At 38.1% G+C, this 18,874-nt stretch overlaps 1 protein-coding gene across 3 annotated transcripts in view; it reads right to left on the reverse strand.

Annotated features, from left to right (window-relative positions):
- The window catches only part of LOC101886975 (adhesion G protein-coupled receptor E3), a 19,847-nt gene extending 7,793 nt beyond the window's left edge, over positions 1-12,054 (reverse strand). The window contains exons 1-7 of one of the 3 annotated variants that reach the window (XM_073949259.1): positions 11,912-12,054; positions 10,700-10,779; positions 9,642-9,683; positions 5,237-7,261; positions 2,076-2,164; positions 1,683-1,872; positions 882-995 (exon numbers count right to left, since the gene is read on the reverse strand). In XM_073949259.1, the coding sequence (XP_073805360.1) occupies positions 882-981 (100 nt within the window). In that variant the 5' untranslated portion in view covers positions 982-995; positions 1,683-1,872; positions 2,076-2,164; ... (2 more) ...; positions 10,700-10,779; positions 11,912-12,054. Of the gene's footprint in view, positions 1-881; positions 996-1,682; positions 1,873-2,075; positions 2,165-5,131; positions 7,262-9,641; positions 9,684-10,699; positions 10,780-11,911 lie in introns of all 3 variants that reach the window. The other 2 variants (XM_073949260.1, XM_005171021.6) reach the window with 2 other exon arrangements.
- Between the last annotated feature and the right edge of the window lie 6,820 nt (positions 12,055-18,874).

Below are 18,874 nucleotides of genomic sequence, written 5' to 3' on the forward strand. Positions count from 1 at the left end.
ATAGATTATTGAGAAAATATATATCTTAAAGGGGCTAATAATTTTGTCCCTAAAATTGTGTTTAAAAAATTAAAAACTGCTTTTATTCTAGCCAAAATAAAACAAATAAGACTTTCTCCAGAAGAAAAAATATTGTCAGACATACTGTGAAAATTTCCTTGCTCTGGTAAAAACCATTTGAAAAATATTTAAAAAAGAAGAAAAAAAAATTATACAAATATTTATATATACAGTTGAAGTCAGAATTATTAGCCCCCTTTTGAATTAGTTTTTCTTTTTTTTATATTTCCCAAGTGATGTTTAATAGAGCAAGGACATTTTCACAGTATGTCTGATAATATTTTTTCTTCTGGAGAAAGTCTTATTTGTTTAATTTAGCTAGAATAAAAGCAGTTTTTTTCATTTTTTTTTAAAGCTGTTTTATGGACAATATTATTAGCGCCTTTGAGCTAATTTTTTGTTGATAGTCTACAGATACAATACCTTGCCTATTTACCCTAACCTGCCAAGTAAACCTAATTAACCTAGTTAAGCCTTTATATGTCACTTTAAGCTATATAGAAGTGTCTTGAAAATAAAAAGTAAAATATTATTTACTGTCATTATGACAAAGATAAAATAATCAGTTATTAGAGTTGAGTTATTAAACTATTATGTTTAGAAATGTGTTGGAAAAATCTTCTCTCTGTTAAACAGAAATTAAGGAAAAAATGTAACAGAATCTAATAATTTAGGGGGAGGGGAGCAATAATTCTGGCGTCAACTGCATATTTTCACAACAAAATTATTAAAGAAACATTGCAACATTTGTAAACAAATTAGCTAAAAAATCTTTTTGTTTTTGAGGAAAAAAATATTGTATACTGAAACGTTTCAAAAACCATTGTTGTTGTTAGCGATGCCAATGAGATCGATATCCATAGAAGAATCTGTTGTGTTCAGTCGAGGTGTTTCATCTAATGTGACCGATGGCCCAACCATGAAGATTTGTACATCTGATGAAGAACAAAAGCAGTTTAATCAATCATATAATTATCGAATTAATTACTATTGCGACCAAATACAACGTTTATTTAACACTCTTGAGTGTTTTGCAAGACATCTCAACCTAATAATGGACAGATTTGGATGTACTGTCCCCACCTCACCATACAACAACCCCAAAACATTATTAACTCCGAGTGTGGCTCACACAGGTGAGGGGGCTTGACAAACCACCTGCAGAAAACACACTCTTTCATCTCTCTGCCATTTTAACTGATGCTTGCGCCATTTCTAGAACATTTGCACCAGACACACTCTTACAGTCACTCCTAATAAAAAAATATATATAAAAAAACATTGCTCAGTTATGAAGTGTGCCTCACACAGGGGAGTGGGCTTGACAAACCACCTGTGGAAAACACTCTCTTCTCTCTCTCTATGAACCCCTCCTTACTCTAATATTGCCTTTTTTTGTCTTGCTGAATGCCTCCTCAATTGCAAGTTGCTTTGGTCAACAGCTCAACTGCTAAATGACTAAATTTAAAGGTAAAATACTGATCTTAAACATCAACATTAACAACATCTAACATCATTTGCGCTCTTGTTTAAAAATGTGTAGTTCTACAAAATTAAACTGGATGTGACTCAGCACCATTTTAGAGATTACATAAATAAGTAAAAACAGTGTCTCCACTTACCTACTGCATTAAGAGTAAAACTGACACTGGCACTTTTGTCTGTCGGCTTCACCAGGGTAGAAATGAGTTTCTCGCTGGTTTTTAACACAGTGTTTCCATATGAGGCCAGTTCAGTTGGGTCGGCTGATGATGGCGAATCTAAAACCTTCTCTGTAGCGTTGAACACCGCAGTCAAAATGTCGGTCACCGTCTAAAATAGTGACCAGGTAAAAACAGTTACTGTACTGTAATCTATATCTATATAACTGAGCAAATAAAACTTAATATTATAACAAGCATGCATAAAATCTGTATCATGGCATGACTTTAAAGGATTCGGGACAGTCTTATAAACATCACTTCAAGTCCCAGTCTTCTCTGATTTGATTATATTGAATTATATTCCAAGCTTACAGTGAGTGGGAGCTCTGTATTGTCATCAATCTGCTCAAGTAGATTTTTATGACATCCTCCAGAGGTCTGACACTGAAATCACAATTGAGCTTTTTAAATAATTTATTTTAATAATAAACTCAAGTTAATAGTAAATCGATAGTCAATGGCTATGTTTCTATCCAAAAATGGCAATAAAAATTGACAAAAGTGGAATATCACATAAAACATTAATGAATAAAAGCAGCATTTCCATCAAAAAAAAAACAAAAACAAAAAAGACACTTCGGGATAAACTGGCGGCAAATATCAGTCAGAGAAATGTAGTTCCCCTTCAGATGGGGAACTTCAATGCTATCAGTGGATTTATTTAATCCACGAATGGGGATTTCGTTTCATAAAACCAATCGCCTGAAACAGTTTACAACGGGCCAATGAAATGCCAAATGAATTGGCAGCGTAAGCTTGCATACCTGGAGCTTATTGCCAAATAGCTCAGCATACAAGCACAGGGAAAGCAAAGAAACACCTCCCTTTTCACTTCAGAGACTATTACAGCCTTCTGAGAGAGTCGTTGAGGGTTCCTCCTGCTGTGATCCAGCAATTTCGAGTGAACGAGAGCTTTCTCCCGGTCCAGAGTGTGTACACGCAGCGGCAGACGGTCGAGCTGGGTTTCTCCCTTGCCTGGCGTTCTTTGGGACCAGTCCTCCAGAGCGGTGCGTATAAAGTTGCAACTTCACAAAGAGAGCAACACAGTCGTGCAGCACGTCCTTTTCAGGACGGCACTCCGACTGTGCATTTCTGGATGCGGTGGTTTCCTGTACCCGGATGATGGGCACGAGCACTGCGTTGCATGCCTGGGGGGTCCAGCATGTTAATGCAATGCTTGCGGGCAGTTCATGTCGTCATTGCGATGCCATGACTGTTGCGCAGTTAAGATCGCGGCTAGCCTTTGCAAAAGGGCGAACCACCCCAGCTGTCCCTTGCACTGCAGCGGGCACTCGGGCAGATCTGAGGGAGGGAGATCAGTGGGAGATAATTCGCCTCCGGGCCCGCAGACCTCCCGCTCCTCCAAGCGCTCCATCCAAGTTTCGAGCGGAGGAAGTGATCCGTCTAAACAAAGGGTAGCCCGTACGTTCGATGACAACGGGGACCAGACGTCCACTGCTGCATCGGAGGGTGGGCTTTCATTGTCCTACTGGAATCCAGGCCCGCTCGCCCCCCTAGGGCAGGTGAGCACTGTCAAAACTGTCAAAGGGCTCTCTCGGCACGGATACACTGGCCCACAGCTGGCCTCGGGGCATGCGCAAATATGCGTTTCCCCCAGTGAGCCTGCTCGCGCAGTTACTATGCAAGGACAGGGAGGACGAGGAACAGGTTGCCCCTCTGGCCCAACCGGACCTGGATGTCAGAGCTCTCCCTCCTCGCGATGGCCCTCCCCTGGCAGATCCCTTTGCATCCTCTTGGGCGCATGGACGCGGCGCCTCTCTAACAGACATCTGTAGGGCTGTGGGCTGGGCGACACCTAATACATTTGCAAGGTTTTACAATCTGCGAGTAGAGCCGGTTTCCTCAAGGGTATTAGGTAACCCTTGGTGATTGAGGAAACAACTCGGTTAAGGTGTTGAAACACTCTTGCTGTGCCTTTCTCCCTAACACGCATATACGTGCACTTTTTCATCTGTCAGTAAAGTTCTCCGTTAAGTAAGCCCTGCAGATTCCTCCGAGGCCCCCAGGACTGACTCTGCGGAGGAGTCACTTGCTGGCCCATTATGTTGTAGGTCTGCCCGCTGGTCAGCGCGCGTTTTGGGTATAGGTGCCCGCTATGCGTGATCCCCACTAGGCGATCCCATATGCTTATTCAGTCATGGTGCAGTCCCCCCTTAGGGCGGGGGACTTACTTACCGCTAACCATCTTAATATATGCGTACTCCCCCTTCTCAGGGCTAGTCCATATATTTTGCCATCATATCTCCCCATTGGGAAGCAAGTGGCCTCTGCAGCATCCTCCCTATCAGGACTGCACGCTTTCCCAACATACTGTCGTATTTTCCTAGAATTATCTAGACGCTTGCGACTCCCAAAAAATATATAAGTCTCTTCAGCATTAAAGGATGGTGTTTCTTTGCTTTCCCTGTGCTTATATGCAGAGCTAATTGGCAATAAGCTCCAGGTATGCAAGCTTACGCTGCCAACTCATTTGGCATTTCATTGGCCCGTTGTATACTCTTTCAGACGATTGGCTTTCTGAAACGAAATCCCCATTCATGGATTAAATAAATCTACTGATAGCATTTCCGTTCCCCTCCTCGGGGAACGAGGGTTACTTTAGTAACCAGAGCGTTTCCAGCAGAGAAGCCAGTGTGGTGTTTTTCTTCTCTAATAAATGAATTGCACCTCAGAAGACAAAAACGAAATGCAATAATGTAGACACGGTCAAGACGATCTGCTGCTGTTCAAAGCGAGCATCAGAATGGAGAAGAAAGGGGATTTGAGTGACTTTGAACGTGGCATGGTTGTTGCTCCCAGACGGGCTGGTCTTTCAGAAAATGCTGATCTACTGGAATTTTCATGGTAGGGTGAGAATTTGGCATCAGCAACATGAAAGCATGGATCCATCCTGCCTTGTATCAATGGTACAGGCTGGTGGTGTAATGGTGTGGGGATGCTATCATGTCAATATGGAGCAAAATAAATATTTCCAATATCTTGTTGAATCTATGCCATGAAGAATTAAGAGAGTTCTGAAGGCAAAAGGGGGTCCAACCCGGTAGTAGTAGTGAGGTGTACCTAATAAAGTGGCCGGTTAGCGTACATCTAATCTTTAACTGTGAAAATTGAAATCATGTCATGCACACCGATGACATTGAGTTCATTCACTAAATGTTCTAATGGAGTTCATATAGATTTTCTTACTGAATAAAACATTTATCCAATTCAGTTGTGTGCATTTGTTTCGTTATTTGAATTTTCAAAAATGATTGTGCATTAGCCATTTTTTTCAATTCTCCAAAATGTGTCAAAAAAGTTGGTGGATGTAAACATAGCCACTAAGTCAAATGAAATATCATGCTTACCCTGCATTGATCTGCCAGTGAGACATTCAGGAATGAAGATCAGGAAATGTATCAATGCAACATATTAAATGCTAACACAAAGCGTGAGTGCAGAAACATGCTCACCTGTGGTAGTGCAGGTCAGAGAGTTGTTATAAAGCATACAGTCAGAGACTGGGCTGAGCGCACTATTTAAAGCAGTGCCACTGTTGTACGTCTCACAGAAGCAGGAGGACAGAGTGCTTCTATAGCATGTACAGGTGTCACCATTACCAGTGCAATAACAGTTATCACCTGTACACGTGTGTTCGTTTAGGTTTTGATTGATATACTTCTTGAAATCATATGCGCTTGTGTTGCAGAACATGCGGTACTGAGCGCCAGTGCAGACGTATGTGTCGTTATAAAGCTTACAGTCAGAGACTGGACTGACTCCAGCAGGGATGGAGATGTTTTTGCTGTGATCTGTACAGTAGCAGGAGGATGACACGCTAGAGGAGCATGTACAGTTGTCCTTATTACCAATACAGTTACAGTTGTTATTCAAACAGTGGTAATGGTCTCTAAAATAATGGAAGTTATGGACACTTGTGTTGCAGTACATGTGATAGTGAGCACCAGTGCAGATGTAAAGGTCTTTATAAAGCACACAGTCATAGACTGGGCAGACTGCAGTAGTGAGAGCAGCAATATTTCCATATGTCTCACAGAAGCATGAGGACCAAGTGCTACTAAAGCATGTACAGGTGTCCTTATTACTAGTACAGAAACAGTTGTTACCGCTGCAGTACTGCAATTGGTCTTGATGATATCTCTGGTAAAAGAAACCATGTATGCTTGTGTTGCAGAACATGCGGTACTGAGCACCACTGCAGACGTAGGTGTCATTATAAAGCACACAGTCATACACTGGACTGACTCCTGCCAGGATAGAGATGTTAACATTATTCATCTCACAAAAGCAGGACTGAGTGCCACTATAGCATGTACAGGTGTTCATATCGCCAAAACAGTTACAGTTGTTATTCAAACAGTGGTGATGGTATCTACTATAATGGAAATCATGGACACTTGTGTTGCAGTACATGTGATAGTGAGCACCAGTGCACATGTAGGTGTCTTTATAAAGCATACAGTTATAGACTGGACTGATTTCAGTAGTGAGAGCGATGCTTTTTCCATACGTCTCACAGAAACAGGAGGACCAAGTGCTGCTGTAGCATGTACAGGTGTTCTTATTAACAATGCAGTTACAGTCATTACTATTGCACTGGTATTGGTCCTGGTTCTGATATCTCTGATAGGTGATATCATGTGTTGTTGTGTTGCAGTGCATGCGGTACTGAGCACCGGTGCAGAAGAGTTTATCATTATAAAGCCTGCATTGAGTGCCAGACAGTGCATTGACTTTTGTAGGGATTGTGGTGTTGCGATTTGCACAGAAGCAGGAGGACAAACTGCTCTCATAGCATGTACAGGTGTGCTTATCAGCAAAACAGTAACAATCATGACCCATGCACTGTGATTGACCTTTCTGGTAATAGAAATTATGCAGTCTTGTATTGCAGAACATGCGGTACTGAGCACCATTGCAGATGTATGTGTCATTATAAAGCACACACTCATAAACAGGACTGAGTGCTGCAGGGACGGAGATACTAACATTATTCATTTCACAAAAGCAGGAGGACCGAGTGCTGTTATAGCATGTACAGGTGTCTGTATTACCAAAACAGTCACAGTAGTTATTCAAACAGTGGTAATGGGATCTATCATAATGGAAATCATGTACACTTGTGTTGCAGTACATGTGATAGTGAGCACCAGTGCAGACGTACAGGTCATTATAGTGCACACACTCAGAGACTGGACTGACTGCTGTAGTGAGAGTGGTATTGTCGAACGTCTCACAGAAGCAGGATGATGTATTAGAATAACACACACAGGTGTCGTTATTACCAACACAGACACAGTCATTACTCAAGCACTGGTACTGGTGTTGGTTTCTGTGGTAGGAGAAATGATGTTCTGTAGTGTTGCAGTGCATGCGGTGCTGAGCGCCAGTGCAGATGTACAGGTCATTATAAAGCTTACAATCTAACACTGCACTCACTACTGTTCCTGAATCAGCTGCAGTGCTGGATACTAAACCTGAGGATGAAGAAGATGTGGACAAAGTCAGAAAACACATACACAAAGTGAATTTCCAGCATGTTTAGGTCAACGTTTTACACTAGAATGACATGCATTTGTTTTGAGAAGTTTAACTTTTTAATTTGTTGCCGTTTTTGTTAAAATGTAAAAGTTTTTCTTTTTAACATTATATTCATGCATCTGTTTTGGAAGTGAGAATATCTGCTGTGTTAAATTTTACTAATGACCACAGTAAATACTGGTTGTACAACCTTAAATCAGAAAAGGTTTGGACGGTAAGGAAAATGCAAATAAATGAAGAAGGTCTTCCAAAAATTTACTTTGACTTTAGTTTCATTGCAGACAACATGATTGCATGATATTTCAGGTTTTGTGTGGTCAACTTCATTTCAATTGTAAATATACATCCTTTCCTGTCATTCAGATCTGTAACACACTCTAAAAAAAGTTGACAGGATCAGTTTAGGGCTATTAATCAGGTAAATTGGTGAGATAATTTGCAGATTCACTGCACCACATTGAACTGTTTTACTTATTGAGCTGTACATACCCACTGCATATGGACATTTGTAATTATGTACACACCCACTATACATATACACTTGTAATCATGCTTATTTATCTGCATACTACTGATCATTAATAGCAACCTGTACATATAATTATATATTGTAACATACACACTTGTAATCATGTTTATCTATCCCTGTACATATATTCATATATTGTAACATATACACTTGTAATCATGTTTATTTATCTGCACTCTACTGATTATCAATAGCAACCTGCACATATATTCATATATTGTAAATCTGTTCATAGCTTATCCAACCTGTATATAATGTTGATAGTACATCCATCTGTAAGTATCACCATAGTTTTTCTATAACTTCACTTTATAACTTATTCCTGTATCCTGCACTTGCTGCTATTGAACTGCTGGTTAGACCTAAACTGCATTTCATTGCATTGTACTTGTACATGTGTAATGACAATTAAGTTGAATCTAATCTAAAAAAAATAATGATGTGATTTGAAACAGGTGATGTCAAAAGGTGATTGTAATTATGATTTGGTTTAAAAGTAGCATCCTAGAAAGGATAGAGGATCACCAGTTTGCCAAAAAATATGTGAGAAAATGATTGAAATGTTTACAGTGTTGCTCAAAGAAAGATAAAAAGAGATTTGGGATATTTTTTCACCATCAACAGTGTAGAACATCATTAAAAGATTTAGGGAACCTAAAGGAATTACAGTGGGTGCAAGCCTAAGCTAAACAACCGTAATCTCTGATCCCTCAGGCGGCGCTGCATCAAGAATCCTAACTCATCTATAAGCCAAATCACCACATAGACACAGGACTACAGCGGCAAACCTTTGTAAAGTACCACAATTCATAGTTACATCCACAAATGCTAGTTAAAACTATACTGTCCCAAAAGGAAGCCCTATGTTAACAGTGTCCAGAAGCGCTGACAACTTCTCTGGGCTCGGAGGCACCTGGGATAGACCATCACACAGTGGAATCGTGTACTGCGAACTCAGCATTGATCAATATTTCAGGTATTTTTTTGGGAGAAATGTATGCCGTGTGCTCTTGACCAAAGAATAAAAGGATCATCCAGACTGTTTCCTGCAACAAGTCCAAAAGCCAGGGTCTGTCATGGTATGTATGTGTCAGAGCCCTTGGTAAAGGTTACTTGTACTTCTTTAATAACATGAAATTTTGGGACACAACATGTTGCCTTCAAGAAGAAGTCTTTTCCAGGGGTGCCCATGCATATTTCAACAAGACAATGCAAAACCACATTCTGCACATATTACAAAGCACTGGCTGAGAAGGAAGAGGTTACAGGTACTGGACTGGCCTGCCTGCAGTCCCGATCTGTCTCTAATAGACAATGTGTGGCACATTTTGAAGAGCAAAATGCGACGATAGATACCCTGTATTGTTGCCCACCTCAAGACTTGTTTGCAGGAAAAATGGGACAAAATGACACCTGAAACATTTCATCACTTGATGTCTTCACCCCCTAAACATTTTTTAAGTGTTGTGAAAAGACAAAGTGGTAAATGCTTTACTGAGACAACTTTACTTGAAATGTGTGGCAAAACCCACAATTGGAATACGTGTTTATTTTGGAAAATGCGAAACAACAACAACAACAAAAACCCCCAATAAAAATCAGGAGGAACGCATTAATGTTTGCTGTATTGTATTTAAATAAATATTAAAATCACTTCTTTCTCTTTATTAGAATTTTCCACACTGTCCCATTTTTTTCTGATTTGGGGCTGTGTAGACAATAAGTTAATCAGAAGAGAGAGAGAGGGGAAAAAGAAAACAATAAAAAAACTACCGGCTTACACTTACTTAAGTTTAAAGTGATGACAGCCAACAAAGACCAAACAAAACCTGGCATGAAAAAAGCACAATTATTAAACAAAGCTTTCTTTCATAGACATATTATGGCCCTTTTTACAAGACGTAAAATACATTTCTAATTTCTTTAGAGTGTGTTAGTGTAGTTTCAGCTCAAAATACTACACAGATGTTGTTTTATAACTCTGAAACTGAAAGGCTTTGATCCTAATCGTGGTGTTTAGGTGACTGTCGCTTTAAATTCAAATGAGATTGAGCTCTTCTTCAGAGGTGTCACCATAGCGGCAGATTCATTGGTAGACTCCTGTCTGTTCATTTGTGCTTCATCTAAAACTCCACATCTATAATCCTCTTAGTCTATGCTGACATTATCTTCAGCAGCTCAAACACTCTAATGGCTAATGAACAGACGGCTGCTTCTCACTCAGGGCTGCTGTTTATGCTAATGAGGGAGAGATGGGTACTAGTGGGCGGGGCTTTCCCCCTCTGATGACACGTACAAATGGAGAATGTCAATCAAAGTGCTTCTGCAGTCTGTTTTCATGGAGTCTGATTATAAACGATATAATTAATGAATCTTCACCTATAAAGGCTGGATTTACTCACACACTGCTGACACACAACTGTGCTTAAACCCCTTATAAATGTGATTCTGTAACCAGCACATTATATGAACCTACAGCAAAGAAAGACGCCATTTTCATTTATATTTCATATTGAGTGATCATGCTGTCGTCTAGAATAATTTAAAGACACAAGATGGCGCCATTAACCTCTTATGTGTGTGTGTTTACTCTTTCAGGAAATGTTCAAGAGTTAAGAGGCAAGATTTTGTTAAACAAATTATACAGTGGTGGACTTCCTGAAGATGATGGAGTCACGACTAAATGACTTTTAGATGAAACTGTTAATATAAGTGAATAATATTCATATAGATTTAGCCAAAAAGTAATAAATGCCCATATTTACACACCAAAAGCTTAGTCGATTGTCATATTTAATTCTTAATCAGCGCTACAAATTAAAGCAGGAAAAAGACAATACTTTACCCTTAAAAGCAGTGAACATCATTATGTAATCTGGCTCTCCACTGTGTAGAATTTAACAAAGCAGATCAGGCATTGATTTTCTGAAACAAATAAAGAGAGTTTAAAATAAATATAAGCATTGAGGAGGAGAATGATGATTGGGAATGTGGAAACAGCAGAAGGTAAAATCATATCACTACTAATCTCTACAAAAGCAGCATTTAGCATTTAAATCTGTCACTTTCAAGTATTTAAAAAGGCACACACACACACACACACAAACACACACAGGGGCGGACTGGCCATCTGGCAATTCTGGCAAATGCCAGAAGGGCCGGACCAATTTTTAAATGTGGGCCGGTCAGTTTTTTTTTTATATGTATTGTTTTTAAGTGCAGACAACTTTTATCTCTTGCTAGATGTGATATTATGATGATGATAGTAAAAATATTAATAATAATAAATGTTAAGCATTTGGCCCAATCGGCAACTGCCGCCTGGTTTCAAGATGGGCCGACCCAATCGAAGGTTACCCGGACATATTCAAAATCTGGCAATAATGTCATATTATTTCACCATCTTTACACCAAAATAAATACTGAATGTGGGTGGGGCTGTGTCGGTGTGCTAATGTGGGCTAGTGTGGCAACAGTGCCAGGGCTGAATTTTAGTCCCAGTCCGCCCCTGCACACACACACACACACACACACACACACACACACACACACACACACACACACACACACACACACAAAAACAGAAGAAAACCTAATTGCAATATTCATAAATTTAGCCAGACAGAAGTATAATAGCTAAAATAAATAATAATAATAATAATAATAATAATAATAATAAATTATTTGAGTTAAACATAAGTTTAATTTGATTATTTAAACTGCTGTCGCATTTTGTAGTAGAAAATTTGTCAATAAGAGGTTTTATTTTGCATAAATGAACAAAAATCAAATGCTGCTATCTTTCAGACATGTTCATAATCATATTTTAGATAATCAATAATAATGTACTATTATAAATAACAGTGATATATTATTTTACACTATTTAAAATGTTTTTAATGTCTTTTTTTGAAGTTAAACATTTTTAGAAGAAAGATTACGTTCCCATAATGCAATTCAAAAAGGAAAATTAAAAACATGAATCCTGAAATACAGAAATCTGCTAACTTACTGACATTTTTTTACAGTAAACATATATATCAAAGATGCGTCTCACCTGATATGAGCTGACATTACACCGAGACAAATCCCGTGACAGTTCTGATGTTGTACTTACAGTATCATCTGCTAAAAATGAGGAAATAATATTTTAATTTCTTGCCTCTTCCAGCTGATATTCAAATGAATATTCAAATGAATAAAAGTATAGAGCAGAAGCAGAACCACAAGCTCATTTTACATAAAGCGGAATTACACAAACACCTGGATGGAATAAGAGGAAATCATGTGCCTAATGCAGAAATACACACAACACAGAACCCGAGCCTATGATCAATCCTAAATATGAAATATGAAAAACAGCCATATGGTTGGATATAGCTTTTCTTTATGTATGAAGTAGCATATGCTGCAGACTGCTGAATAAAAACACACACACAATACACATAGGTACTGTCATAAAAGCAGACACAAGCTGGTCTATTCAGGGATCCACAATATGTAAACAATCCTGTGATGATTTGTACCTTGTATTTTCAGTATTATCTGCTCATCGAATGAGGAAATATATTTGTTTCTCTTTTCCAGCTAACATTCAAATTAATATTCAAATAAATACATAAGAAATCACACGCAGAGCGGTTTACAACAACATACCAAACAACAACAGGAAAACTCCCATCACATTTTATTTATTTAATAAATTATTTATTTACATATATTTATTTATTTGAACAGTTTTTGTGTATAATTTTTTTTTAAATGTATAAAAAGCACAAATGCAGTTACACCTAGTTATTATATTTGACTCAAAAATAGATCATAAAATGCGACTGTAAAAAAACAACTAAAGCATCTTTAATGGCAGATATTGTTCTCTGATCCCGAATTTAAAGAAAGAGCTCCATGACATGTTAAATATGTAAAATGGTGGATCCCGAAGGCCAGAAATGACTTAAGAACAGATTTTCAGTACATCATTGATTCTGTTTATTGTGTAAATGTGTGTAAATTTATATTTATTCAGTTTTTAAATACAATTTCAGTGATGTTATTGACTAATATGAAAATATTTGTATGGTTTGTTTACAGTACAGTTTGTACAGTAATACTTTCTGTCTTTTAGTATATATTACATGACAGACTTGCTTTGTTGACCAAATAAAGTGGATCTAAATGTCACGTTGCAGTGCTCTCTTTTGGACACTTGAGGGCACTAGCATGTTTAGTAGTTCAACCCAATGACTGTAAAAAATATGGACGACGCGACAGCCCTTTTTCCCATTGAACGCCTTGAGGGCAAAACGCCTGCTTGACGGGCACAAACTGTCGCAAAAGACTGCTGAAATTGGAGCCAGACATGCGCAGAAGGATTGTCTGATGGAGCCAGAGGAGGAGCCGCGAAAATGAGCAGAGTCGAGCTTCCAATCAAACGCTTTATGTAAAATCAACTACGCCCCCCGAACTTCTCAGCATGCGTTTGCTGTCATATCAACACAAATGGATGTAATAACGTTAACAAATATGAGGGTTTTATATATTCAATCGCGCCAGCTCCGGGCCGCAGCGCATAACTTACTCGCGGCGTCGCGGGCTGATTCCGGCTCACATGCGGCAGCACCTGCTCGCTCGGCCGCCGCATCTGGCTCGATTGACTCGGACTGGAATCGGGCAGTGAGTCCAGGCATCCGGAGTAGGTCCAGCAGAGGTAACATTAGTCAGTCTGAGCTCTAAGAGATAAGTCTCCGGCAGGCGAGAATCTAGCCGGAACTGTGTTTTGCTATCTGGGTGGCTAGGCGTGTATCAGCAATCTAATAAAGCCCGAAAAAAGCCCTGAACTTAGCGAATAAACAGTGTTCCACCAGGATCATGTATGTCAGAAACTATAGTTTACTGCTGAACTCATTTTGTCATGGTAAAATAACACAGAAATCGAATAATAACATTTCAGTCTACTTCAGTCTCCTGCCGAAGCTCAAACGCCGCGCTTTGAGAAACTGTCAATCACAGCTGTCAATCACGATGACACGCCCAACATTAAATTACTGCTAAAAACAAACTGTTTACAAAAATGAAGATCTGCACCTATTTCAGCACAATAACCAGTGCCTTAATCGACCAGAACTATCTTTCGGGACGTTTTATTGCAAGTGTAATATTTTTTTTTATTTGGGCTCAAGTCTCCTTCATTAACACGGAGGAGGCGGGCTTTATGACTTGTACTGCAGCCAGCCCCCAGGGGGCGATCTAACGGCCGAGACCTTCACTCAAACGCAGGCTTGCGGCACACTTGGTTCAACCTTATTTCCTATACTCCTTTGCACTTCTGCCGTCAGAAGCAATTCTTATATTACACTCTGTAAACATACACTTTACATTAAAAATGCAATAAATAGGTAAAATGTTCAGAGTAACCATTAGAATAAATAAGTAATGTATATTTGTTGTTAATGCATGTTAATTCAAGTTAAGTCTTTTAACTAAAACTATAAAGGGGAGGGGGAACCTTTTCTTGTTATGTTTAGCTTGGGAATCATTTCATTGTTGCAATCAAGATATTTTTCCGTTGCACCACAAGTAGTAGAGCAGCGGTTCCCAACCTGGGGTCCGCGCCCCCCTAAGGGGGGCGCCAGAGTTCACAGGGGGGGCGCGGGAGAGGATAAGTATTGAGGTAGAAAAAGGCATAAAAATGGTCCACTATTATAAAAGGCTTTGCAATTAATCGAAAATCTGATTTAGATTTCGGTTTCAAACGATTATAAAAAGCATTAATCGAGATAAATGATTATTGCATCATATTTTGCCACAGTTGTACACGTGTTGCTCTTAAAAGCGCGAAAGAGCTTATGTGTGTGTGCAGCACGATCATGCAGTCAGTAGTATGCGGGCGGTCAGCATTCACTCTCATTCGCACACTGAGACGAGCAGAGGAGCGCAGACATCTAAAGTCATCTTAACGTGAACGCTTTAATGGTCAAATAGGTGTCAAAACGCGGTGTTTAGTGATTATTTACATTAACCCTCATTTGTGTAATAAACAAACGAGTTGAGGATCAAAAGACGTGAAAGAGAAACCATTAAAGATACAGCGCGCTATAATCCTTCTGCCGCCTGTTTTTATTATTATTAAACAAACATAACGAGAAAACCCTCGCTGCTCTTGACTGAAGGACTGCTGTAGCTAAAGTGTTTTTCTTACAGTGAAGATGCTTAAAGCACAGTTTGTTTCATATTTTTATTCTATTGTATTTATTTCTCTTTCCTTTGCAGGGTGGAAAATAACTGTATGTATACAGTTGAAGTCAGAATTATTAGACCTCTTGAAAATTAGCAAACCTTTTCCTGCCCAATTTCTGTTTCATGGAAATAATATTTTATTAACTTATTTCTGAACATAATAGTTTTGATATCTCATTTCTAATTACTGATTTCTTTTTGTCTTAGCTATAATGACAGCACATAATATTTTACTAGATATTTTTCAAAATACAAGCATTCAGATTAAAGTGCAGTTCAAAGGCTTAATTAGAGTAATAAGGCAAGTCATTATAACGGTAGTTTATTCTGCAGACAATCAAAACTATATATTGCTTAAGGGGGCTAATAATATTGACCTTAAAATACTGTTAAAATTCCTTGCTCTGTTAAACATAATTTGGCAAATATTTATAAAAAAAAAATCTCAGGAGCGCTAATAATTTTGACTTTAACTGGCAATGGTTTTGAATAATCGTGATTACAATTATGACCAAAATAATCGTGATTATGATTTTTCCCAAAATCGAGCAGCCCAAAAAAAAAAAAATAATGTAAACACATGCTTAAAATTCCAACATAATAGTGAAAATAATTAAAATAAATAACTTTAAATAATTATTTAAATTTTGCTCACTCGGGCAATCTGCTTGTCAACGTGTCATAAAGGCAAAATCAAAACAAAAATGGCAGACAAACGTAAATGCTGTGATTCTTCAGAGGCGAAGATTAGACAGTATGACAAAGCCTACCTAAATTTTGGTTTTATTGAAGGCCAAGACAAGTTAAAACTGATTAATTAATATTTTCTATACATATTACTATATATTAATATTACACAAACACACACACACACACACACACACACACACACACACACACACACACACATATATATATATATATATATATATATATATATATATATATATATATATATATACACACAGTACATATGTGTGTGCGTGCGTGCGTGTTTATTTATATGGTGGGGGGGCTCCAATGTTTGTATATGTTTATGGGGGGGGCCCCAAAGAAAAAGGTTGGGAACCACTGTAGTAGAGCCACAAGGTGCAGTGCTAATAGGGTATATGCCGAGCTAGTGCTGTTTCCATGCTGATAAACTTCTGGTGACCTGTTATTGTTAGTTTTTTCCCCATTTTAAACGATACCTTTTACAGCATCGATGTTGTAATGTAGTTAAAATACAATCAGTTAAATAGACTCTGGCATTCATTTAGTTGCTCAAGCGCAAAACGAGGAAAAAAGCCGTTTACACGCAGGCGCCCCTCAGAATCGGCAGACTAGCACAGAAGCTCCATTGAATATACTGGGGTAAAATAAATGCTCATATTTTAAAGATATGGCGGGGGAAATGTAATTTAATGCAGGGCTTCTTGTACAATCTGAGACCCACTTTATATCGGACATCACTCAGCCAGTGGAGATCGCTGATTTTTAAAGAAAACAGACCTTAAACGCGCCGTTTTTGCAATGGTAAACAGTTCACAGGAAGCGCTTAACCCAGGTTACTGGCAAATTAAAAGTCCTATTAGTATGCTTCGGTATATACCCCATAACACGTTTTTAAGGATTAAGAAGTGCAAAAAAGTTTGTTTAAGAGAAACTGCAACCCTTTAAGTTTATTCCTCTTGAGTTAAAGAGGCCAATGAGGTATGTGTCGTACAGTGTTTACAGATGTGACATGTATGATTATCTGTCCGTATGTTAATGTATAACTAGCCAGGTAGGTGTATTTCTTTACATGTTGAATATGCACTTTATCTTTTGGTTGTATGTTGTTCATTACATGCAACACCACCTTTAAAGGCTTAATTTAAGTTTATGTATTTCTTTCCGTAGTTCTGACTGCAATATTGGGACATAAAGGAGTGCAAGGCTAGAATGTACAAGGCATACTACAGACATAGAGGTAAAGTTGGTTTTATATTCGCACATTCGTTCATTTAGAAGTCTCTGTATTGTTTACCATGTTACTTTGAATATTTGATTGGAATTAGCATGCAAATATGACTTCGAAAACAGCATTAACACTGTTTATTTGACTGTGAACAATGTTGTACTTTGATAGTCATTTGCTGCTAATATGATTTTACTGTTTAGAGTTTGCAAATAATACTTTTATGAAATTATATTATTAAGGGGAAAGTCTGAATGTGTGAATATAAAACCAACTTTACTTCTATACTACAGACTCGTGTCCGAATAAATGTCAGTTAAAATCAAGAACGACTTGAGCCTTTGTTTCATCTCGAGATGAGTAACACTTCTGATTGTATTCTGTTACTTGTTTGTTAATTTAGCCCTGTCTTTATAAACCCTTTTGTCTTGTGTTTTAATTGTCTTAGGATTTTGTTTGCCCCTCATGTCTGTTTGGTGATCTAGTTTTGTATTTGTTCTTGTATTCTTGTTTGTTTTTGTTAGTAATTATACCCAGTTTAGTATTTCCTAGTGATGGTGAAATTAAGCTTTCTGAACCAGTAAAGCACTCGAGTCCAATTGTATCGTAAAAAGGTTCGTTACTCGAAGCTTTCTAATGAGGACCTCTTCTGGTTAAAGTGTGGGAAAGCACTGTTGCATTAATGTCAAATGTTCACAACTGACCAACTCAATCATGTAGTAATAAAACAACAGTAATATAAACAAATTACTGTAGTTTTTACACATACAACAACATATGTTACATTACACCGCCGATGACTGTAGTAAAAGCCAAGGTATTCATTAGTATTTACATTTATCGTGTTCCAACTATTCCTTCACTCTCCCACTCGACAGGGGTCACCAAACTTGTTCCTGGGGGACTGGTGCCCTACAGATTTTACCTCCAACTCTAATCAAACACACCTGAAGAAGCTAATCAAGGTCTTAGGTATACTTGAAACATCCAGGCAGGTGTGTTGAGGGAAGTTGGAGCTAAACCCTGCAGGGACACTGGCCAGTTTCCCATCAAATTTTCGGACCAATCAACTGCTCTCTACAGTATGACATGCATACAGCTAGTTCGAGCCACGCATGGGTCAGTTGGCATTTCTCTGTAGAGTTTGCATGTTCTCCCTGTGTTGGTGTTGGCACTAAAGGGAAATGTTTTCCAATGTTGAGTTGTGGTTGGAAGGGCATCTGCTGCGTAAAACATGTGCTGGATAAGTTGGTGGTTCCTTCTGCTGTGGCGACCCCTGATTAATAAAGGGCCTAAGCCGAAAAGAAAATGAGTATATATGTTTATATGTAATTCTGTGTGAGTTTACACTGTAAAAATCTTATGTGCTATTTACTTAAAAATAGTGGTACCACTATTGCATGTAATCATTTTAAGTAGTTTTCAAAACTAGATTTTTTTAAGCAAAAACTACATGAATGAATCAAGTGAAAATTGCTAATTTTTTTTGAGTGATAGATGATAAATTAAATATTGTTAGTGGAATGGGCTTTTATATTTTATGCAAATCTGCCATCATTTACTCATATTAATTTTTATAAAAAAGGATCATGTGAAAATTAAAAAAAAAAATTCAGTGATATGTGATGATTTTAATTTGTTAATGGAATGTGCCTTTATAATTTAAGCAAATTAACCACCATTTACTTAACTTACTTTACTCATTAATGACAGTTACTTATTTAAAAAATGTAAAATATACAATAATACAGTGGTTCTCAAATTTTTTTCAGCAAGTACCACCTCAGAAAAAAATTGTCTCTCCAAGTACCACCAAAATGAGCAGAATTGAAATACAGTAGTGTA

This window comes from Danio rerio, chromosome 1 (assembly GCF_049306965.1).
Source record: "Danio rerio strain Tuebingen ecotype United States chromosome 1, GRCz12tu, whole genome shotgun sequence".
Classification (NCBI taxonomy): Eukaryota; Metazoa; Chordata; class Actinopteri; order Cypriniformes; family Danionidae; genus Danio; species Danio rerio.